Source organism: Phaseolus vulgaris, chromosome 7 (assembly GCF_051622355.1).
Source record: "Phaseolus vulgaris cultivar YP4 chromosome 7, ASM5162235v1, whole genome shotgun sequence".
NCBI lineage: Eukaryota > Viridiplantae > Streptophyta > Magnoliopsida > Fabales > Fabaceae > Phaseolus > Phaseolus vulgaris.
The window spans coordinates 33,654,800-33,679,921 of record NC_143504.1 but is presented as its reverse complement, the minus strand read 5'-3'; the positions used below and the strand labels follow the sequence as shown (position 1 = coordinate 33,679,921).

The window sequence follows — 25,122 nt, the reverse complement described above, 5'->3', positions numbered from 1 at the left end:
CACCCATATGAACTCCCCAAGCTTCCTGAACATAAGTTTGCTTTACATCCTAAACATAGAAATATTTCTATCTTCTATGTGAACAAACTAACTATGTTATTTACAAGAATTCAAAATTCGAGGTCGAATTCTTTCCAACTTGGGGGACATGATACAACTCACATATCCAAGCAGATAACCAAAGACACAAGAGACACTTCACACTTTGATCAATCATCTCAGCATCCAAGACAAGGCCCCACCAAATGTCGAAAGAACCTCAGTAGAAGAAGGACTGGGCATAGACCAGAGCATCAGATGTTCTTTCTTTTGGTCTTCTTACAAGACAAGAATGTTTGTAAATAAATTGGGCTTTGGGGGTCCAAATAGAAAATAAGCTAGAGTAGATTTACATAGCATAAATAGGAGTGTACTTAGCTAATTGGGTTTGTGTCAAGCCCACTTTTCATGACACATGCACCTAGGATTAGGGCTTTTAACCTAGCTTCTAGAAACTAGGTTTAGGGGGCGGTTTTGACCTTAGTCAAACCCCTAGGCTTCCCTTCTCCCCTTCCCTTTCTAATTTTCCCTTTCTACCCTTCACTCATCTTACCTTCAAAGTCACTCATTCCTATATAAAGGGTGTCTTCCTCCATGTATTGACACATTGAATTTGAATATATTAAAGAAACTCTGCAAGAGTGTTTAGTGAGACTAATGTTCTCCTATTCTTGGGTCTTAACTTGAGTGTGAATCACCTCAAGTGGCGACTCTTTCACCACTTATCTTTGAGTACCTTCTTCTCCAAGTGGCGTGACAACCCCTTTTCTTCCATAAGCTTCCTTCATCCCTTCCTTTTTTTAACTTATTTTTGTGCCACCATTCCCTTTCCTCTTTATGTTGTTATACTTGTCTTTTATTTTGGTTTTCACTTGTCATTCTTCATCTTATGTTCTTTTCATTTTCGCAAGTTACCTTCATCATCATGATCACCTTATTTGTGTTTTTCTCTTTGCCCTTTATAAGTGAACCTTCACACTTACTTAACCACTTTGTTAAGTTCGTGTCCATTGGGGATCTTCTTTGGGTTCTCACCTTAAATTGTTAATCTCAAAAAGCTTAATTAAAAGTGAAACCTCTAAAATGTATCAATCTAAAATCAACTCATATCATTTACTGTGCCAAAGTCAGGAATCTCTGAAATGGAATAATTATGGTGTTGTCGTGCATGGCAGTGGTAGTGGTGCATGGTCCTGGTGAGTGTAAAATCAATTCTCTTTCAAAAAAAAGTAAAAAAAGGAGGGTACAATGGTATTTCACATACTATGACATAGCTTTTCTTCACTCATCTCTCTTTTCTCTTCAACCCTTAGAATACCACTCACTTAGTGAACTTTCTCTCCCCTTACTCCCTCACCCTCATATCTGCCGTGATGTAAAGACACCCTCTCATTCGTTCTCAACTATAGTACCACCTCAAATCCAAACACATTGTAAAAGAAATTACCTCATTATAGATTTTTGTTCGTCTAAGTTTTCTATGTAGAGCTTGACGACACCGCAGTTGAAACAAACTATCTCCCACGTTAATCAATTTATCGCAGCAAAGTGCACTTAGCTATGATTTATAAATGCTTTTGTTTTAAAAGTTTTTTTTTATTTGTGTAGCTCTTATTTTTGTGTCACGGTGCAGTATAATAGTTCTCTTTATCGTAACAAGTCAAAAGAATAAAATTTGTGCACTTTGTTTCTCAATTATAGAAGTTGGAAATAAGCAACTCATGCATGTCCTCAGCTAAAATCCAATACCATTTAAACCTTTAAATGTCAAGAAGTGGTCGAGATGGTAGAGCGTCACCTCTAATGGAGGTGTGGCATTCTCGCATTTTCTTGTAAAAAATGAAAATGTAAATGGACCCAACGGATTGGGACTCCTCACCAAGACATAAAATGTGGTTGTGAATTATTCACCAATCTTTCCAACATAATAAGGATAAAGTGGGTCAAATTTTTTATGGCACCTGCTTTATTAATTATCACTATTACCTGACTATTAGTCCAGACAGTAAACAAATGTTCTTTGAAAGTAAAATTAGTAATGAATATTTATTATAATTTCTTTTTGGAAAATATTTTTTTATCAATAATAAAAAATAAATAAAATGAGAATATTAAAGATATTCCAATCCGTATAAAAGAAGTGTCACGAAATATAGAGGTTGGTATCACATCATACAACTAAATGGTTTCCAATCATAAACGTTTCCTAATAAAACAAGTTACTTCTACTTGCCAATATCCCTATTTAGTACATAAATGAATGTAAAAAATGAATATAGGCTATCAAAAAGAAAAGAGCGTCTACAATGTACATAGATATATATCATATAAGCGTCATTCACTAAAAAAAACAATACTTTACGTTGACAAAAATGGACGCAAAGCAAAAAAAAGTAACGAATAATTGTCAGCTATGAGTCGGCCAACAAGCCTACCAGAAAAGCATGGAAGCGAAGTTAATTTGTGTCAACCATAAAAAAACAACACAAATTGTATGGACCAAGCAGACGTAAGACAATCGTAAATATCATTGACCTGACTAAAGTAAAGAGATGGAGTATCGTATGCAAATGTTATAAAAAACACCAATATAGTCAGCCAAGTTGACATCAACAAAATAATAAAAAATGAAATTTATTTTTGTGTCAGTTTAGTCAACACAAACTTAAACAAAAAGTAAATAAATAACAACTAGTGTGGACCCATTGGTTAAAAGCCAGTGTGAACAGAGAAAATTAAAGTAAATTTGAATAAAATTTAAAATCACAGTGAATAAAATAAAATAAAAATATTTGATAAAAACAAAAAATATAATTAAAATTAAAATATTAAAATAATTAAAATTTAGTCTTTTTTAATTCAATTTTTATTTGCTTTTATCACACAAATAAAAAAAAATCTTCTTTTTCTAATTTTACTCCTTTTCTCTTAATAAAGAAAATCATAAATACTCTTTAATTGTACACTGGATGTAATCTATTTACGGTAGAAAGGAATGTAAGAGACACGTTAACATTTCACGATTTTGAATATATTTTAGTTAATTAAAACTAGAAAGTTATTTAAAAGTCATATGTAAATACAATGGATTGGGACATCTTAAGTATCTTTTTTATTCGATTAATTCTGATAAAAAAAATATAAATACAACAAGTTTATTTTTTTATGTAATTAGTTCCATTCTTTTTTAGTTTTTGTAAAGTTGTATTTTCACTTTATTAAAATGCGCAAATTTTATTAGATTAAAATATATTTACATCTATAAAATAAATATTTTAAACAAAATAATTTTAAAAAAAACTATATCCAATACCAAAATTTTTAATGAAAATGTAATTATTTTGAAAATTAATTTCTTTTAAATATATATATTTATAATAAATATTTTAAACTAAATAATATGTTAATTAAAACTAGATACTTTACTAAATTTTTATTCAAAAGCTAATTATGAATAAATGCCCACAAAATTCACTCACATTGAACTCACATAAATGCCCACAAAATTTCTCAAACAAAAGAATCATAAAGTGCAATACAACTTGTAAATTATCTAGCAACTATAAACATAAATTAACAACCAAAACCACCAGCTCATTCAACAAAATTCGAACTGAAATCTTGCAATTTAAATAGTTTACCTTTCAGCAATTTAAACCTTGGCGGAAGAGGGAGTTGGATTTTTGGAAAGTTGGAGGTGGAAGTGCTGGAGCTGAAATAAAGAAAAATAAATAAATAACATTACACTAAAAAATAAGGAGAAGGAAGCCACAAAGAGAAGGGACAAAAGAGACTGTCGCGTAGAGGGAGGCAAACAAAGAGGGAGAGAGCGCCGACAGAGGTATTACAAAGTGGACTTTAAGCCTAACTCAATCCCATAAAACCGGCTCAATGGGGTAAGGTTTACACCCATTTATATATTATGAAATATCCTTATCTCTAGTCGATGTGGGATCTCCAACAAGAGGGACCGCAGGAAAGAGTGAAGACACTAGAGGTGAGTGAATGCGGGAATGAGTGAAGAGGGAGAAGAGAGAAAATTAGGACTTTTAATTTTGGGGATTTAGAAATTAGGAGAAAATGAAGGCAGGTGAGACAAAATAGCTATTTATTAAATACTTTGCATTGGCTCACGTTGACGCAAAAGACATAACCATTGACACAAAATTTTGTGTCGACTGAGACTGGTGCAAAACTATATACTGACACACTTGGCGTTGGTTAAGGCCAACACAACAATTAACACATAGGTTGACGCAAAAACAACAATTCTTTTAACGTCTGTTAGGCCAATGCATATCTATAATTTTATTATTTTTATGACCCCACAAATCATATATCATATATAAATCAATACTATGCTATTCTAAAATTAACAAGTCTAATAGTAATGAATCTAGGGTAAAGTGCCTCGAAATTAAATATAGCTAAAAACATGCAAATATTAGGATCAGAATAAGTTTTTAGTAACATCTAGTACGTATATATTCATGTGTTCCAGTCACAAATATTAGTTGAAATATTGTACAGGTTTATGTATGAAAAAGTTCTTGGTTTATGTATGAAAAAGTTCTTGAGTGAATAAGAGGTAGTACATAAACAAGACCTTGCTTATGGGTAGTTCTCACGACAATGTGGTGGTTTTGAAAATATGCTCTCACTCGTCTTCCAGCGATTATAAGGGCAAGTGTAATCTTTTAAATCATCAAGTACCTTGTTTTGGCACCTTGGAGTGTTCAGCAAATGAAGTAAACATGCCCATGCTTTTTGTTTATGTCTTGTACTAAGGCCAAGTTGATTTTCTCATCTGAAAAGACTAAGTACACCATAATAAGGTGTTCCAAATAGAAAAACGCTCTTCTTCTAGTAATGATCTTTGTAATTTCGTTTTTGGATGGATGATGAATGAGATATGAGGAGCGGGAGCATTAAAGAAACCCCAAGAGGAGTTTCCATGGATTAAAGAGGAGTTAGGAATTTGTGAGAGTGAGATGTGAGGCCAACTCACTAGGAAAGAGTCTAGGCTAAGTCTTGAAGGATACTAAGATAGGGAGAACTTAAGAAAAGTAGAATAGCCAAAAATAGGCAGCATTTCATTACTAATTCCAAGTTGAAAATACATGTACAAGGGACTCCTATTTATAGGAGAAAGTCTCTAAAATCTCTCAAATGAGAGTGTGACAAGTGTCACCATCTTATTGGTGCAAATCCTCTCCATTGAGGAGAAGACATGTGGAGCCTCATGACTTCCTTGCTTACATTTCTATTTGCACCCCTCTTTTACTATTTTACACTTTACTTTCTTTTCTATTTACATCCTTCTTTACTTTGACCCAAAATACGAGACCCAAAACTTCTTAACTACTCTATACAATTTTTACAAGGCTAAGAAGAAGAAAAAGACTCTACAAACTCTTCATTAAAGCTTTATCTTAGTCTATCTTCTTGGCCAAAAGTTTCAAGGTTGGACGGTTGCCATCATCCCCTCCCTCTTGAAAATGATTTGTCCTCAGTTTTGAATGATGCTCAATGAAAACAACCTATGTTTATTTGATTAAGTATTTTCCTTTAGAGTCAAATATTAACCTACAGTAATCATAAAACAAAAGTGAGATAAGAAAGTTAAGACAACGGTATTCAAATAAAACAATAAGAAACACAAGGCCCTTTATTTTTATAAAAGTTTTTTTGCAAAGAAATAGGGCCCTTTTCAAAAATATTTTTGTTTCCTTCATGTTGTTCATTGCCCAAGATAAGCAACAACATCACAAAGTGTTGTTTTAATGATTTTTGAGAATAAGAGTAAGTATCATAATTTAAAGGAAAATGAGAGTTCAAATTATTGCAATCCCCTTTTAAGGATTCTTTTTCAACTATGCTTGTAGAAGGTGTAGTAAGATACTCATACTCATTGCTAGATTCTTCTTCTTCTTTTTCAAACAACCACTCATTTGGCATTTTTTGTGTAGGAAATGTTTATATCTACATTTGTATCAGCTCCAACCATAGATTTTTCTTCAAGCATATTCTGACAAGGGTTTTCTATGGGAGAAGAGTTTATGTCAATGTCTTGTTCAACTCCAGAAAAATGATTTTTCTTTAATTATTTTTTGTCTCTCTCTCTTTTCTTTCCTGCATCTTTCTTTCTTTAAGAGCTTGTAATTTTTCTTGAAATTCTTTTTCTCCATTTACAAAATTTCTTCCTTTTTCTACAAGCTCTTTCATTTCTTCTCTAAGCTTCTTCTTTTTCTCATATGAAATCAGAACAAATTTTCTTCTCATACACATCTTCAATTCATCCCAATTCAGTACTTCTGATTTTCTGCCAATTCTAACATCAGTTTCCCTTTGTTTCCACCAAGACCTAGCATATTCTTGAAAACTTAGGGGAGCCATGGAAAATCTGCTAAATTCATCCAATTGGTGTTTTTCAAAGATTTGATCAACCTTTGTCTCGCTTTCTAAATATGCTTCAACAATTTTATTTCCTTCAAAGTAAGGAATGTATACTTTAGGCTCTGTAGAATAATATAAACGTCTAGGCTCAAAACACATCCCTTCCTGATGTGACCCAAAAATACATGAAGATAACCAAGGTTGCTATACTTGAAGGGTCATCTCAACAAGCAAATAAAGACTTCATGAATAGAAGAAATGGACAAGGCCCAAAGCATTTGAAGTTCTTCTTATTAGTCTTCTCAAAATGAGGCCCAAGCCCAACTAATATCTCTTTGTAATATCTTTAGAATAGATTCAAGATAGAACATAAAAAGAGAAGGAGTAGAAAAGTTACATGTTCTAGAAGGAGAATGACTTAAGGGGCAACATTTTACAAATGCCTTTTCATGTACCTTGCCTCTTCATTTGCAAAATTCCTTTTCATGTGTCTTTGCCTCTTCATGACTGACCCTTTAGTCTATATAAAGAGGAGCTTGGCTTTTGTAAACATAAGTTGAATATTGAAATTGAAAGTGAGGTTACTCTCTAGAATTTGAGTGGTTTCTTTGTGAGACTTGCTATCCTTCTCTTTGTCTCATCTTGTGGGTCTTGGGAATCCTCAAGTGGTGGCACTTCCACTCATCTTGGAGCCTTCCACCATCCAAGTGGTGTGATCACTCCCAATGTCTTCAACCACATAAGTCTTCTTCAACTTTTCATCTTCTTCTTCCATGTTCATCCATATCAAAAACTCTAAACATGTATTTGTTGTTTTCTTGATGTTTCAATCGGTAGAACTTGTGTAGTTCCTGTTTTTGTTCGGTAGTTTGTGTTAATTTGTTATTCTTTATTTTATATGTTCTTGTTGATAATTCAATCGGTTCATATGCTTCCTTGTCATATTTCAATTGATTTATGTTCTTGAAATGAATTTCCATTTGGTTTTCTTGTTCTTGTTGCGTTCTTAAATTGCTTGTTGAATCTTGATCCAATTCTTGAAAGTGTCATATAATGATTCATCTCCTAATCAACTCACATCACTTCCTTTCTTTGATAATGAGGGTTAAATATTTCTTCTATTACTATACTCCCTATCTCTATGATTGTTGCCTTTTTGGCCCAATTTTTCATATTTATACCCTATGTTCCTTTCTTTTTCTAGGTTCTTTTGATATTCTATGCTTTAATTTTTCTTTTCTCTTTTTGCCTTAAAATTCTAAGTTCATTCTCAAGAATGGCAAGACGAGCATCTCTTTCAATCTTTTCCTTTTCTTTTTGAATAACCTCTTATTGCCTCCATAGTTGAAGTGACTTAAGTTCTTGAGAAATATTTTTCAATTTTTTTGATGAAGAACTTTATTCACTTCTACTATGATTTGAAGTATACATAGACATATTAAGTTTTGTATTTAAAATATTTTTTACAAGAAGGAAAGTGAGTTTAGCACACAAGGTAAATTCCTAGGAAAGAGAAGTGGGTCATAATGGACACTTTTAAGTACCAAGTCTTTCCTAGCCAGAACTTATCCCAATGCACTTCACAAATCTCCTTCCAATGAAAAATTCTTCAACACAAACAAAGAGTTTTCTAAAGAAAGAAAGTTTTAACAACTAAGAATTTAAATTGCAAAAATTTAAACTAGAGGACTCCTAATGGTGATACTCATTGGCACTTGTGAACCTTCAAGACACACTCACTGTCTAAAGCGTGTATCTAATAAGCAAATTAACGAAAACTTGTAGGAGATGGAAGAACACCAAAGACTCATCCAAAGGCACCTAAAGTAAAGATAATGGCTACAAAAAATGAAATCACACAATTTTAAAAAAAGATTCAAAGTTCTCTTCTCTTCTCTCACAAGTGTTTCTCTCCAAGCCTCTACTTGTTTGTCCTCCAAAGGTGAGCCCCTTGCAAAGTCCTTTACCTTTTCTTAGGATCTACCTAGAAGTTAGCTCAATTCTAACAAAGAATAAATCCAATATATATTCCACTTCAAGAGGTCAATAATAAAAGTAATAAAAACTCAATTTGAAGAGTGAAACTCAAAAAAGATTAGAGATGAAAAACACAAAGATTATCCATAAACTTAAGACAAACAAGAAAATAAAAGTTTTCAATAAAATAGACACTAAAAAACACCTAAAGACGGACACTGGATTACAAAATTAAAATAAAATGATAATTTTTTTTTAATGGAGCATAAGACCAAAAACAAAATGATGGTCCAATATGTTTTGGCCCAAAGTGCAATTGGGCAGAATATGTTTCCACTTTTCTAATACCAATCTCGCGGACCCAACAGAAAGTCCTCAATTGCTGAATTCTTTCACCAAAATCACCCTTCAATACTGCACGTTTCTGCTTGTGTGCCAAGATTCAGATCTTCAAAAGCACTATTCAGTAAACCATAGACCCGCCATGTGAATGCTAATTTCTTGCCAAATTGAACAACTTCAGGTACTGAATGTTCCAGCAGCCACCTATACTTTGCTATTTCCAAATTACTTCTTGCGGATCCGCACCAATCGTCAATTGCCTTGCCACCACCAGAATTTGCTTTCTAAATAAATTAAATTGAATTGCCGCTTGAACACTACACCATTATCCTCACAAGAGTAATTGTTGGCACTAATTCAACTCATCACTACACTGGTTCTGCACAGACTTTTCAATTTGACCCAAAGTGCAACTTCAAAGCAAATTAAACACTAAATGTGTTCCAGAATCTACTAAATTGTTGTTAATTCCAATTCAGCATTGCAATTAAACCTATCATTCATAGTACCAACGTAAAACTGAAATACTGTACCAATTTAGCTACTGCACTGGGAATTACAAATTCAAAGTCAAGTGATTAAAGCCATGAAATCTGCCGTAAAACTTTGCACCTAAGTTCATTAAACAGCACTGAAACAACCAGCAGCAAATCAACAACAAACTTTAAAATTCTGTACCGAAACAACAAAACGGCACCAATTCTAGAATTGGAATCAAATTATCAAACAGATGGTGTGCTGAAAAATAAAAATATACACAATTTTAAATCACCAATAATCTCTAATTGCAATATAAGTAGTACCGACACTGCACTCCAATTGGTTACCCTGTAACACTGTTGATTTAATTATTCCAGCAACAAATGCCTTAACTGCAATTTTTTTTGCCAAAAGCTCCAACTGCTGGGAGAAATGTTTAAACCCATTCCAATTACAAAACAAGCACATTCAAACATTCAATTATTTCCACAAAAATACCAATTTTATTTCCAGCAGAGATCAATTTTTTTTGAAACAAACATCTGTATTGCCAGCTACAGGAATGAAATTTCACAACCGCAAACTACTGAAAACAATACCGCCAGAATCAAACGAATCGTTTGAGAAAACGAGGTTAGTTCTCCGTTCACCTATCTCGCCGGAAAACGTAAAACCGCCGTTCGGTAATCGATACCGCACCGTTCCTCCGATTACACTTTGCCAACTCGCTCCACTGTTTTCGGTGAAAATGTTATATGTTGGGCTGTTAAGATTTAATTAGTAGATATTGAGATTTAATTAGTTAGGATTTAATAAGTTAGGATTTAATCAGTAGTTTCTATCATTTATCATTTATCATTTATCATTTATCTTTAGTTGAGATTTAATTAACCTAACTTATATCTATCATTTGTAATCTTTAGTACTCTATAATTGAACTATTATTTGAGATATGAGTAATATATGTCCTTGTTTCCTTTTCTCAATTCTCTATCATTGTTCTTGTTCTTGGTATAATCGGAAGTCACCTAAAGGTTTCCTTTGTCCAAAGCCTAATCGTTCTTCGAAATCTCTTACGAGAGGACCTAGACGCTTTTACACACGATCATTCATATCAACGGGATTCCACACGCTCCGCTCAAGCTGCTAAGGAGATGGAAGATTCTCCCAAAGGATGGATAATTGGTTTCTGGAACTCACGAATATGTTGAAGGAAACCTTGACTCTTTCTATGAAAGACACCATGCAGGAATTACTTACTCAATCTCGAGGAGAAGGGCCCCATGGCCTCTCCAATGACAACATGGGGTTTGGTGCAATTGGCGATGATCCCATGGTTGAGTTGTTGCGTCTACGACAAAAGACTTCCGTTGATGCCTATCATGAAGAGTTCAATTCAATCATTACAAGATTGAAGTTATCTGATGATCATATTCTAAGGTGCTTCCTTGGTGGATTAAAGAAAGAAATCCAGATGATGGTAAGAATGTTCCGACCTAAGTCGTTTACCTTGGCCAGAACGTATGAAGGAGCTAATTCAAGCAATTCGATGGCCCAATTCCATAGGGGAGTCTTGGGTCCAGCACCGATGTCTATATCATCGTCTGTTTCAATCAATGCGACCCCTGAACCCAAACCAACACACCACTTACCACCGAAGTTCATAACAGAACGTAGAGCCAAAAACCTTCGTTATTTTTGTGTTGAACCCTACTTTATGGAGCATAGTAGGATACACAAGAAATCACACCTTCACGTCATGGAGACGGAGGAAGATGACTCACATGATAGTCCTCCCAGTGATGTGACTGAATTATTGCAAAGGAAGGAGCCACAAATCTCAGTCAACGCATCAACCATAGTGGTTGGGTTTAGAACTATGAGAATAGCTGGATATCATAAAAAACAACCTTTACATATTCTCATTGATAGTGGCAGCAATCATAATTTCTTAGATACCCAAATAGATAAAAAAATATGGGTGCATAATTGATACGATTGCCCCTTTGAATGCCATGGTAAGTTGGGCTCTACCACAAACCTTAAAACAATTAAGAGGATTTTTGGGCTTAGCTGGATATTATAGAAGATTTATCCGTGGGTATGACGTCATTGCTACACCCTTAACTGATATGCATAATTTCATTTGAAGACGAAGTACCCATTGTTCCATTCTTGAGGGCAAGAATGTTGTTGTGGGGAGGGCATTGCTATATCCTAAAGTTTTGGGATTTGATTAATATTATTGTTGGGTTGTTAAGATTTAATTAGTAGATATTGGGATTTAATTAGTAAGGATTTAATCAGTTGGGATTTAATTAGTTAGGATTTAATTAGTAGTTTCTATCATTTATCATTTATCTTTAGTTGAGATTTAATTAGCATAACTTATCTCTATCATTTGTAATATTTAGTACTCTATAAATAGAGTATTGAACTATTATTTGAGATATGAATAAAAAATATGGGTGCATAATTGATACGATTGCTCCTTTGAATGCCATGGTAAGTTGGGCTCTACCACAAACCTTAAAACAATTAAGAGGGTTTTTGGGCTTAGCTGGATATTATAGAAGATTTATCCATGGGTATGACGTCATTGCTACACCCTTAATTGATATGCTTAAGAAGAATAATTTCATTTGAAGATGAAGTACCCATTGTTCCATTCTTGAGGGCAAGAATGTTGTTGTGGGGAGGGCATTGTTATATGCTAAAGTTTTGTGATTTGATTAATAGTATTGTTGGGTTGTTAAGATTTAATTAGTAGATATTGGGATTTAATTAGTTAGGATTTAATCAGTTGGGATTTAATTAGTTAGGATTTAATTAGTAGTTTCTATCATTTATCATTTATCTTTAGTTGAGATTTAATTAGCATAACTTATCTCTATCATTTGTAATCTTTAGTACTCTAAAAATTGAGTATTGAACTATTATTTGAGATATGAATAATATATGCCCCTTGTTTTCTTTTCTCAATTCTCTATCATTGTTCTTGTTCTTGGTATAATCAGAAGCCACCTAAAGGTTTCCTTTGTCCAAAGCCTAATCGTTCTTCGAAATCTCTTACGAGAGGACCTAGACGCTTCTACACACGAACATTCATATAAAAAAACGCCACTGCCGTTTGCGATTCTCCATCATTGAGATTTCTTCGTTTCGCACTAGCACCAACAACTTGCTTCAATGCTTTAATAGTACAAAACCGATTCTAATAATAGATTTCCAAATTCGCTCCAAAAAGAATGAAGAACAAGATGAAAAACGCATTTGAAAACGCGGAAACTCACTATTTCACCGATATAGGTCACCGGAAAACGAAAACTCCGTTCACTGATTCTGTTCGTCGGAAACCACAATACTACCATCTGCAAATCGCACCGATTTACTTAGAATCAAAACCACAACTCTTTTCTCTCTTCAATTTGCAGAAAGTGAAAGCTACTAGAAGAGGATTTGATGAATATGAACATTCACCGAACAACACCACACCGTCAAAGGTAAACGAAAACTGAAATTCTGCTTCAACAAACATAGTAAACTTCTTCGATTCGCAAATCTCAACCGAAATCAACGCGCCAAATTCAAATAAAAAGTGAACACAAATTGAGAGCGCAACAAAATTTAATGAAATTTCCCAAACAACTTCAGATTACTATTCACACCATAGATTTGCTTTCTCAACCACGAAAAAATTTCTGAAAATTTTTGAGAATTTTCGAAAATTAATTTTGGAGAAAATGATAATGAAAACCTAACTTTAAAGAAAATTGCTATTAATCTAATAGCAATCTCAAAAATGAAAATAAAAACCACTCAAGAGATTTAATCTATGAAGAAATTTGAAAAAATTTCAAAAATTTAAGCAACAGAGTTTGTGACAATTTTTGGACTAAACAAAACTTTAGACAAAACATCTATGATTATAAAATCAAAATGACTTAATTATAAGAAAATTTCACTGAACAAATTTGAAAAAAACTAAGAAAAATTTAAAAGAGCACATGAACATGAACACAAGAACACTTAAAGACTCTACAAACTCTTCATTAAAGCTCGATCTTCGTCTATCTTCTTGGCCGAAAGTTTTGAGGCTAGAATGTTGCCATCAGTTCCAATGATGGTTTTTGAATCATGGGTGGGGACAACCACAAGCTTTTACTGTTTGCAAAAATATTTTCACCCTCGGGGGTTCAGTCGAACTTGGACTTCTTCTTTCTCAATTGGATGATCGACCTTGTCTTCTCAGCCAAATTGGTTAGGAAGCGGAACAAGGATGAAAGTCTACCCATAAGACTCTGGACTTCCTAGATGTTGATGGGGTTGTGCATGTTGAAGATGGTTGCTGCCCCTTCAAGATTGTGTTTGATGAAGACCTATATGTAGTGTTTGATGAAGACTTCTATGTACATTTCATGTGTATTTTTGCTTTGCTGTAAGTATGTCTTAGTTAGTGCTTAGAGGTTGTCTAAGAGTGGCTTTTTGCTGAGTAACTCACCTCATAACCACTGGCCATGTGATAAGAACAAGCATAAGTTTTCTTAAACTGTTTTTCACATGTTTTACACAAAAACACGTTTACTGCATAAAAATAAATCTGTTCTTTTCTAAATAAACAGATTCATTTTCTTCACTGATGCCTTGGCTAAAGTCTTGTAAAAATTAGATTTTGTGCATCAGGTATTTTGACTAAGTCCTCTTCTTTTCAAAACGACTGAGTTTTAAATTGGTAAACTTTCTCTGTTTTCGTTTTGAAAAATAAATCTGTTCATCTGTAAATGAATAGATTCTTTTTGCCTCTGGTGCCATGTCAAGTTTAAACGTTTTTCAGTTTTATCTCAGCACCAAAATGGTTGACTAAGTCTCCTCACTTAACAAATTCTCTAACTGTCTTTTGAAAATAAATCAGTTCATTTTATTTTCAATCTGTTCATTTTATAACAACTTTAACTGTTTTTCAAAATTCTGTTATAAGCTGGCTTTCTATAAAATGCAAACTTGTTTCTGAGTTTAACAACGAATCAAACAGTTCATACATTTCCAAAAACAAGTTTTACAGCAGAGAATCAAAAGTTTACAAAGGATTAGCATTTGTTCTTCAAAGATTTCGAAAATCACAAAGTGCTTGTTCTTGGTTTGGTTCCAAAAGCTTGGTGTGAGGTGCAGCTACTGTTCTAGCAATCTTGCCTACTGGTTTAAGGCAGATCTGTGTATCCTCAATCAGGTGTAGTCGTTTCACATCTCTTTTTTGTAATAGTTTGGTTGAACACTCTTCTTGATAGGTGTTCTTGAAGAGTGGGTGTGTGTGTATGCTGAAATAGGTTTTTTCAGCAAGAGTACCTAAGTTCTTGTAGGTTTCAAGAACAGTGGGAATTGTACTTGGTTGTACTGTGTTTTAGTGATTTCCACCTGTTGTTGGTGAAGACTGGATGTAGCTCAGGTTGAGTGAACCAGTATAACTGCTTGTGTTCATTCTCTCTCACTCTCTGCAATTTCGTTTCTGCATAATTGATAAAACAGCAAAGAAATAAATCTGTTCAATTGAAAATAAATCTGTTCTTTCTGGGCACTGTGCATACTGTTCTTGATTTCTGAAAAAAGTGTTTGAATCTGATAAGAACATATATAATCTGCTATAAACCATTGGAACAAATTGACTGTGATAGGCTGCTCAAGAAACTGTCAATGCTATTAATTGAACCTTAAACAATTGCTTAAAGTTGAAGCTTGTTGTTCTGTGATTCATTGTTCCTAATTTCTGGAAAATTGCTTGACATCAAGAAGAACACTCATAATCTGTTAAAAGCCACTGGAACAAGTTGTTTGCAAAGGTCACTCAATTAATTAGCATGCTATCAATTGGACCTTAAACACTTGACTGAAATTGAAGCTTGCTGTTTTGTGTTTCACTGGTTTTCAAATCTGATATTTGTGTGTGTGCTGCTGGAAATTCTCACTGCATAATCTTGTGATTAACCTTGCTGAATTAAAAGCTTTTCTAACAAAAACAGTGCTGAAATAAATCTGTTCATTTTCACATAGATCGATTTATTTTCTGTAAAACTGTGTTAAACACTGTTTCTGCGAGAAAGTTTTAAAAGGTCAATTCACCCCCCCTCTTGAACTTTGGCACTATTAAACCCAACAGTGCATGTCAAATATCATCTGACATTTTTCCGCATTGGCCTCGATCCCCCTGGGGTTAACATAAAGCCTAAGAAATTCCCTCATTCAACGCCAAATATGCACCTTTTTAGATTAAGCCTAAGGTTGTATTATTAAGGGCGTCAAACACCTCTATCAAGTCGTGGATGTGCTTTCAACATGACTCAAGCTTGACTATCATGTCGTCCACATATACTTAAACATTTTGGCCAACTAATCCTTCAAAAATAGTATCCATCAACCTTTGATAAGTAGCTCTGGCATTCTTCACTCTAAATGGGCATCACTAACAAAAGTTAGCTTCATCTGTCATAAATGTGGTTTCCTCTTTATCTTTTTCCTGCATCCAAATTTGGTTGTAGTCGGAGTAAGCATCAAGGAAGCGGAGGATCTTTGGTAACGGGTATGTATCAGCTTTTGATATCTGCAACTTCTTGAAGGTTTTCTAATATAAAATGTCCATCGAACTTTCCTAATCGGCTAGGGTCTTACTGACCATGAACTGTTCAATTTCAACTGCTATTACCATGTGTATCGTACGGTCCTCGGGCGTTGACTGGCCTCGGGCGTTGACTAGAGTCAACATGATGGGACCCCGAAGGGTGGACCCCTGGGAAGCATAATAGGCCAGGGAAGTGTCTCCTCCTGATACCCATGGTTAGGGATGACCGTGGAGGAGGCGACACAGTAGGAGGTGGCACAGTAGGAGCTGTTGAAAAAGACGCTTTGATGTCTCCAAATCCAAGAGGATAGCTTGAAGACCTTGCTGCTGGGTGTGTGTGTTGTCTAGTTGTTTGAAACTTCTTAATTCTCTCCTTAAGTTGATCCAAGTTCATTTGAATCTTTAACATTTTGAAAAGATGTGTTTTTTAAAAAGCTGTCAAAATTTCAAGAGGTTATTTTTCAAAACAACAGGTTATTTTACCTTAGCAATTTTTGAAAAGGTTTTGAAACACTTGGTTGACTTTGCTGTCAAACCAAAACAATCGATTGTTTCGACAAAACAACCGATTGTTTTCCTGTAAACCTTAATAGAATTCTGTTAAGTGGTTTTAATATGTTTTAAATAATCCTAACTAACTTGGCTCCTTTATTAAATGCTTTTGACAACTTGGTTGGTCTATATAAAGGTGGTTTTACGCTCCTAATCTTGGAGTAAGAGAAAGAGTTTATCAAAACAGTTTTTCCAAGATTTGAAAGAGCTTTGGATCATTCTTAAGTGCGTGTAATAGGATTGGGTTGCAATTCTGAACTTTAAGCTTTGTAATACCCAGGTGTATTCTATTCTATTCTTCCTTGATTACTATATTTCTGTAGTTGTGTTGCTAAGGAGTGTTGTGTGTTCTTGAGGTGTTCAAGATCAACATTCTTGGTGTGGTTTGCCAAAGGTAGTGTGTTTCGTGAGGGGTTCAAGGTCACTACTTTGGTGTGTGATGTGTCTAATCTGGTTTTGATTGCATAGTGATTTACCCAGTGGTTTATGGGGACTGGATGTAGCTCTTGCTGTAAGAGTGAACCAGTATAAATCTGTTTGTGTGATTCTCTCTTTCCCTGATCTCACATATATCTGTTTTAAGTTGTTTTTATTAACTGCTGATAAAAACAACTGATTGTTTCGACAAAACAACCGATTGTTTTTCTGATATCATCTTAAAACAGTTTTGGGTATTTGTTTCCTTGATTCTTTTCTCTGTAGTTTAGCATTGATTTTCATTATACCTTCAAAGTTTGCGAAATTCCCCCTTAAACAATTCACCCCCCTCTCGTTTAAGGCCATATATGCTAACAGGAAGCAGCACAGTAGGAGGCGACACAGGAGGGGGCGTGGAGGCTTCAGGCCTCGACACCTCGAACAGTACAGTAAAGATGGACAAAGGGAAGTGATTTCCAAGCCACATACCCAGTTACCAGTAGGGAGAGGCCCAACTCACAGAGGTCCCGTGCATGAGTTGTAGGGACGCGATAGTACGCACCACCGATTAGAGAACCACTGGGACCGAAACGACTGGGCCACGTCCCAGAGGGCGATCTACATGCATGGCAAGTGAGTAAGGCTGGGAACTCCCAGGACGAATGACTCAGATTGGATGCATGAGTTGGCATCCAAGCAGTCACCCCCGCGCCAGTTGCACTATGATAGGGCAATCTTATACACTAAATAGCCCTAAGTCTGGGCGCTAGTGTCGCTAAGATACGTCTACAGAATGATTAAGTCACAACGAAATAGGAAGGGAAGAACACTAAAGGTATATAAGGTTGACAACACACATAACTAAGGTACGTTTTGACATTGTGAGAGAATACTCTACGCTTTCGTGAGTGCAAGTTATGCATTTTTGAGAGTGAAGAGTGTGAGTTTGGTGTTCATAGTCCGGGATACTGACTTGACCGTCGGAGTGCAAACGACCGCAAGGGCGCCCTTTGTTTCTCTGTTTTCAAGTGTTTCTACCGAATGAAGGGAACATTGGAGCGAAGGGTTCTTGGAAGCGAAGTCAACAAAAACGCACAAAGACGTTGAGTCAATCGACGGGAACATTTGGCGCCCACCGTGGGGCTCGATCTAAAACATCTGTCCCAACCGCAATAAAGTTCATAGTTTCATCAAGAAGTTCAAGATTCACTGAAGAAAGTCAAGATTCCTCGAGAAAGTTCGAAGACTCGTTAAGACAGTTCAAGAATCATCAAGAAGTGTTCAAGAATGAGGAATACCAGGCAAAATGCTACGACGCACGCGGGAAATGAGAGCTTGACCCTGCAGCAGGTGATGGGGATGATGCAGGGACTTCAGGAGGCGATGGCGGCGTCGAGGGCGGAGCAGGAGCACATCCAGCTAGACCTTTCGGCATCGCAAGCAAGAAATGAGGAGTTGCACCGCACTAACAAGGAGTTGCGTTGCGGGTTGCGCAACCAGGCTAGGAGTCGCGAAACAGAGGTCCAAGAATGCTTTACGCCTCCCAGAGAGTTCCCCTTGCCCTTCTCGCAGGCGATCATGGATGCGGTGATACCATCCATGTTCGTAGGGCCGAAAGCTACGTTTACTAGTGTGGAAGATCCAGAGGCACACCTCACTGCGTTTCACACGCAGATGATGTTGGTTGGAAGTTCTGACACCGTGAGGTGCAAGCTGTTCATGATTAGGTTGGTGGGAGTGGCGATGGACTGGTTCCTCAGTCTCCCAGATGGCCACGTGACTTCTTTTGCGCAGCTGTCGCAATTGTTTAGGGAGCAATACATCACGAACCACGCTCGCCCACCCATTTCTTACGACCTCTTTGACGTAAGGCAATATCAGGGGGAGACGCTGAAGGAGTTCGTGAATCGTTCGCTGAAGAAGACCCAGGGAAGGAAGCTGCCCTATGAGGCTAGAAAGCCCCAGGCCAAGGGGTGTGCGAGGGAGAATAAGCCTGTGAGGCACAATTTCGTGGTGGAGCTGAAAGATCTCATCGCGGTGCCTAACATAGCAGAAAGGTTGAAGATCCCAACGAAGACCGACAAGGTGCTGGGACCCCAAAGGATGCATGGTGCGAGTTTCACCAGGCGTTCAGACACCCCATACGTAGTTGTTTGGCGTTGGGGCATCAGCTTGATGAGCTGGTAAATAACGGGTTTTTGAATGACTATTTGGCAGAGTCACAAGGAGCTGGGACCTCAGCAGCGTCAGGGGAAGATCAAGGGCATGAGATGCCTGTACATGGGCAAATCCATACAATCTCAAGTGGATTCTCAGGAGGAGGGTGTACTGCCTCTCAGTGCAAGAGGTATACACGTTCGATAATGTCGTTATAAGCGCAGGCAGTGGATGACGTGCTAGACGTCGACCTCGCTTTGATGAAGGCTGACCTTCACGACGTCATTCCACACGACAACAACCTTGTAGTGATCTCGATGGTGACTGTAGGGAGGAAGGTACATAGGGTGTTAGTGGATCAGGGAAGTTCAGCGGATGTAATGTTCTGGTCCACCTTCAATAAGTTGCAACTGTCTCCTCACCAACTCAAGTCCTACACATGGTGCTTGTACGGGTTTGCAGGGGACCAGGTTGAGGTGCCGGGGTACCTGGAGTTGAGGACCACTTTCACAGATGGCTCTGCCTTCCGCACCGAGAATATAAGGTACCTAGTGGTTAATGCACACTCTGCGTATAACGTTTTGTTGGGAAGACCAGCCCTGAACAGGTTAAGGGCAGTGGCGTCGACTCGCCACATGAAGATGAAGCTGTCAGACCTGAGGGGGAAGGTGATAGTGATCAAGTCTAATCAACAGGAGGCTAAGAGATGCTATGAGAATAGCCTCAAAGCCAAGAGGGGGGGGGGTGTTCATGGTGATGGAACACCCGCCAGTCAAAGAGGACCGTGCAGGAGTTGCTTGCGCGGAAAGCGCTCGGGAGAGGCGACCAGAAGGCAATGGGGAACGTGGTGGAAAGGTAGATTGGTGGCAAGACGTTTATGGACCAAGCAAAACAAGACCAAGTGGCAGGGGTGATAGCGCATCAATCTAGACGCCTTCGCATGGTCCGCTTCGGAGATGCCAGGGATAGACCCAGACTTCTTGTGCCATCGCCTAACCATGGATCCCAAAGTGAAGCCTGTTCACTAGAGAAGAAGGAAGCTCAACGAAGAAAGGTGCTTGATCGTCCAAGAAGAGACGAAGAAGTTGTTGGACGCTGGCCACGTCAGGGAGATTCAGTACCCTGAGTGGTTGGCGAACGTGGTCTTAGTAAAGAAGGCCAATGGGAAGTGGAGGATGTGTGTAGATTTCACTGACCTCAACAAGGCGTGCCCTAAGGATTCATACCCCTACCCAGTATTGACGCCTTGGTGGATAGCGCCTCGGGGTGCAGGATGCTCAGTTTCTGGACGCGTTCTCAGGGTATAACTAGATCAAAATGCACCCAGAGACAAGTGTAAAACAGCGTTTATGACTGAGACGTCTTGTTATTGTTACACAGTGATGTCGTTCGGTCTAAAGAACGCAAGAGCCACATATCTGAGGCTGAAGGACAGGGTCCTTGCGCCCATGCTAGGGAGAAACGTCAACGCCTACGTTGATGATATGGTGGTGACCTCGCAGGAGAGGGGCCAACACACAGCTGATCTCGAAGAGCTATTTACTACAATAGCGAAGTACCGTTTGAAGCTAAACCCCGAAAAGTGTGTGTTCAGGGTCGAGGCAGGGAAGTTTTTAGGTTTCCTACTCACCGAGCGGGGAATAGAAGCAAACCTAAAAAAATGTGCGACGATCCTTTCCATGAGGAGCCCTACCTCGGTAAAAGAGGTACAGCAGCTGACATGGCGGATGACTGCCCTGTCCAGATTTGTATCCGCTGGAGAGGACGAGGGCCACCCTTATTTCCAGTGTTTAAGGAGAAACAGCCGGTTCGTGTGGACTGCTGAGTGTGAGGAGGCATTCCTCAAGTTAAAGGAGTATCTGGCCGCTCCTCCCGTGCTATGTAAGCCACAGTTGGGCGTGCCGCTCCGGTTGTATTTTGCCGTAACGGAGAGGGAAATTAGCCCAGTCCTCGGCCAAGAGCAGGACTAGACTCAGAGGTCAATATACTTTGTAAGCAAAGTACTGCAAGGGCCAGAGGTGAGGCATCAGGCGGCCCTGGCCGTGGTGTTCTCGGCCAGGAGGCTCCGTCACTACTTCCAGAGCTTCACGGTGGTGGTAACGACGGACCTACCTATCCAGAAGGTGCTGCAGAAACCAGACGTAGCAGGAAGAATGGTGCATTGGGTGGTGGAGCTATCGGAGTTTGACGTTCATTTTGAACCACGAGGCCCCATCAAGGGTCAGGTGTACGCGAATTTTGTAGTAAAGCTCTCCCTTGGAAGCGCGCAGCTAGAGGAGGAGGTCAATTTTCGTTGGGTGCTCTCGGTGGATGGATCCTCCAACCAGCAGGGAAGCGGAGCGGGTGTGATCCTGGAGAGGCCAAACGGGTTATTGATCGAGCAGGCCCTGAGGTTTTCTTTCAAAGCAAGTAACAACCAGGCGGAGTACGAAACCCTCAAAGCTGGGATGCTCCTGGCTAAGGAGATAGGGGCTCAAAGTTTACTAGTGAAGAGTGACTCCCAACTAGTTATGGGTCAGGTCACTGGAGAGTACCAGGCTAAGGACCCCCAAATGGCTGCATACCTGGGGTACATCCAAGTCTTGAGGAGGGCGTTCATGGTGTTTGAGTTGGTGCACGTCCTGAGGGAGCAAAATGCCCGTGCTGACCTACTTGCCAAGTTGACTAGTTCGGGCAAGGGGGGAAGGCAGAGGACGGTAATACATGAGACCCTCAAGACACCACTGACGTTTGTTGCTGATAGCAAGGTAGGCGTCCATCAGATCAGTACGGATAGGGAAAGGGCGAGGAGTCACCGGTCGCTGACTCAAGAAACACTAAGGACGCCCAATGTAAGTGCCTATCTAGTCTTGGTAGGAGAGGGGGATCCCATGCAGGTATGCGCGGTGGAAGAAGGGGACACGTGGATGACACCCTACAAACGTTACTTGGCAGACAGGATACTCCCAGTAGAGCCCGAGGAGGGCAAGAAGATAAAAAGAAATTCTGCTAAGTACACCCTCTTAGATGGGGAGCTGTTCAGGCACGGTTTCACTCACCTGATCCTGGTGTGTGTGAGTGGAGAGTATTGTAAACGTATAATGGCAGAACTACATGAGGGGATTTGTGGCAGCCATGTGGGTGGACGCTCTTTGGCGTCGAAGGTAGTCCGTGCGGGTTATTATTGGCCCACGATGAGAGAAGATTGTATAAGGCACGCCCAACGGTGTAAGCAATGTCAACAACACGCTGATTGGCATAAGGCGCCTCCAGAAGAGCCGAGGTCAATTTACAGCCCATGGCCTTTTAATATGTGGGGGATCAACATTCTGGGGCCCTTCCCTTTAGCGATAAGGCGGATGAAGTATCTGGTAGTGGCCATCGACTACTTTACGAAGTGGATCGAGGCCGAGCCGGTAGCATAGATTATAGCCCACAAGGTGCAACACTTTGTGTGGAGGAACATAGTATGCCGTTTTGGCGTGCCAAGGCGCCTTGTCTCTAACAATGGTCCACAGTTTGCAAGCCAACAGTTGGGAAAGTTGTGTACAAAGGTCAGGATAAAGCAGGTGTTCACATCAGTCGAGCACCCTCAGATAGATGGGCAGGTAGAGTTCGCCAACAGAATCCTGCTCAGGGGTCTGAAGAGGAGACTCGAGAAAGCTAAAGGAACCTGGGCGGAGGAGGATCCTAGAATAGTGTGGGCCTACCACACCACGCCTCAGTCCACCACTGGAGAGACACCTTTTAGCTTGGCGTACGAGTCAGATGCAATGATCCCAGTTGAGATTCAGGAGAGTTCACCACGCTTCCAGAGCTTCGTAGCTGAGGAGTCCAATGAAGAGAGAAGGGTGAACCTGGATCTACTGGACGAGGTGAGAGAGGAGGCGAGGATCAAGGCTGAAGCAGTAAAGAGAAGGATGGAGCATAAGCACAGTTCTAAGCTGAAACCCAGACATTTCCAAGTCGCTGACCTGGTAATGCGGAAGGCTCACCCATACCAGTTGGAGAACAAGATGTCCCCCAAGTGGACTGATCCCTTTAGGGTGACAGAAGTCCTGGGAAATGGGGCGTACAGGCTTGAGACTTTGGAGGGAGGCCCCATTCCTCAGACCTGGAATGCAGCCAACCTCAAGTTTTATTTCAGGGAGAACGTCGTTGCTCTGGTGTTTAGACACCTCGAGAGGGAGGGGCAGCCTAGTCCGAGGCGCCTCCTCCTCGAGTGTGGGTGTCAGGCTCGGACAACACGGTTCAGTAAGAAACGAACCCGTTGCCTTGATGTTTAGACACTTCGAGGAGGAATGGCCGCTCCCTCCGGGATGCCTCCTCCTCAAACGTGGGCACCAAGCGTGACTAGCAAATTTCGACTGGTGATGAACTGGTCGCCTTGGTGTTTAGACACCTCGAAAGGGAGTGGCAGTATCCTTCGGGACGCCTCTTCCTCGAGCGTGGGCACCAAGTGCACATGTCGTCTTGGTGTTTAGACACCTCGAGGAGGGTGGCAGCTCCCTTTGGGATGCCTCCTCCTCGAGCGTGGGCACCGGGTATGAACAGTAGGCTTCGGCCAGATAAGTCCTCCTTCTTCTCTGAGCGAAGATGAGGCCAGAAACGCGCCTTGAGGGTAAACACCCCAAGACCACAAAGTACAAACAAGTTCCAAAGCAAAAAGATCCTTGTCCAGAACAAGAGGTAAAGACAAGGGCAGTCGAAAGGTCATGCATACTCATTACCTTCACAGTGTGTTAAGCAAGTCAAATGTGGAAGGTGAGACAGCGTGCTACCTAAGGTTCAAAGTTTTAGAGATATCTTAAGAGCACCGTATGAAGTTAGCATCAGAAGCGTTGTGAGTAAAGTAGGCAAGTAAAAACATAAACAGAAATGAGCAAAGCATCTAAGTTAAAGGTGCAAAGTTATATTCAAAGTGTAAAAATGTTCTTAAGAATACAACTTTCAAGCCTAGAAGCTAAGCAGCATTCGGTGGAAGACACCTTGGCATGACTTGTCCTTCAACGACGTGATTCGTCATAGCAAAGGGCGAAGTGTCCATCTAAGGGTGTTTGCAAACAACCTGAGCCAGGGCATCTTCAAACCTGGCGGCATAGGCATCCGCAACATTGTCGAGGAGTTCTGTCTCGGCCTTCTTGAAGCCCTTAGCTTGGGCAACCATCTCTTTCTCAGCTTTGACAAAGTTTTCAGCTTTCTCTGAAAGCTCTCTTTTGGTCTCCTCAAAGGTTTTGGCCTGCTCAGCTAGTTCATCCTTGATCTTCTGAAGGGCTTCAATTTTTCCAGCAAGTTCCTCCTTGATTTTCTCAAGGGCTTCAGTCTTTTCAACAAGCTCAGCTTCAACCTTACCCAGATGCATCTCCCGGGTAACAGAGCGCTCTTCAAGGCTGGTCATTTTGGCTTTGTTGGCCGCAACAACTTCCTTGAGTTCCACTAATTCAACACGTAGTGGCACCACTTTGGTCAGAAGGGTGGTGTACTTCTGACCTTCGTCGTGAAACTTTTTGTTGGCCTTCAACTCAGCCTTTCGAAGGACACTCAACTTCTGGGTTAAGGAAGCCTCCTGAGTAAAGAAGCGCTGAGCTTGGTTAGCCATTCGCTCTTTTACTAGGGCCAGTTCATCTGCAAGGGCTTGTTGCTCCTTGGCCTTCACCTCAGCCTGGTGGAAAGAAGAGTTGGCACTGTTGAAACAAGTACCAAAACAACCGATTGATTCGAGGAAACAACCGATTGATTCGAGGAAACAACCGATTGTTTGTTTTGGGACCATAACAGAAAAACGGTTTTCTTGTTGACTGAGCTTTAAATGTTTTAACTGCTTACGCTCCAGTCTTTAAATGCTTTGACCAATCTTTTAATGCAATTTAAGAGTTTGTTAAGATTTGATAAAAAAACTACACCTTTGAATAAATTCAGAAAAACAGATTTGACAATTAAGAATCTTTGACAAAGTTTTTCAAAAGAGTTTTTCAAAGTGCTGAGATTGCTAAGAGTTTGTGGTTGATCAAAGTGTTGGAATAGGATTCTGCTTGTATTGATTTCAGATTATCTTCTGTAACAAGTGTAATCCTTGTACTCTTAGTGTTGGCTAAGGAGAGTGTGTTTCTTGAGGTGTTCAAGGTCATTCTCTTGGTTGTTGTGTAAGTGATCAAGTGGTGATTGCTTAGTGG

General features: G+C 39.2%; 1 protein-coding gene across 1 annotated transcript; it reads left to right on the top strand.

The window, feature by feature from the left end:
• The first annotated feature begins 21,123 nt into the window (after positions 1–21,123).
• On the top strand, positions 21,124–23,235 carry LOC150025878 (uncharacterized). The gene is made up of 3 exons (XM_090304791.1): positions 21,124–21,717; positions 22,504–22,952; positions 22,995–23,235. The coding sequence occupies exons 1-3, from the start codon at positions 21,124–21,126 to the stop codon at positions 23,233–23,235; spliced, it is 1,284 nt and encodes a 427-aa protein (XP_090160917.1).
• The last annotated feature ends 1,887 nt before the right edge of the window (positions 23,236–25,122 follow it).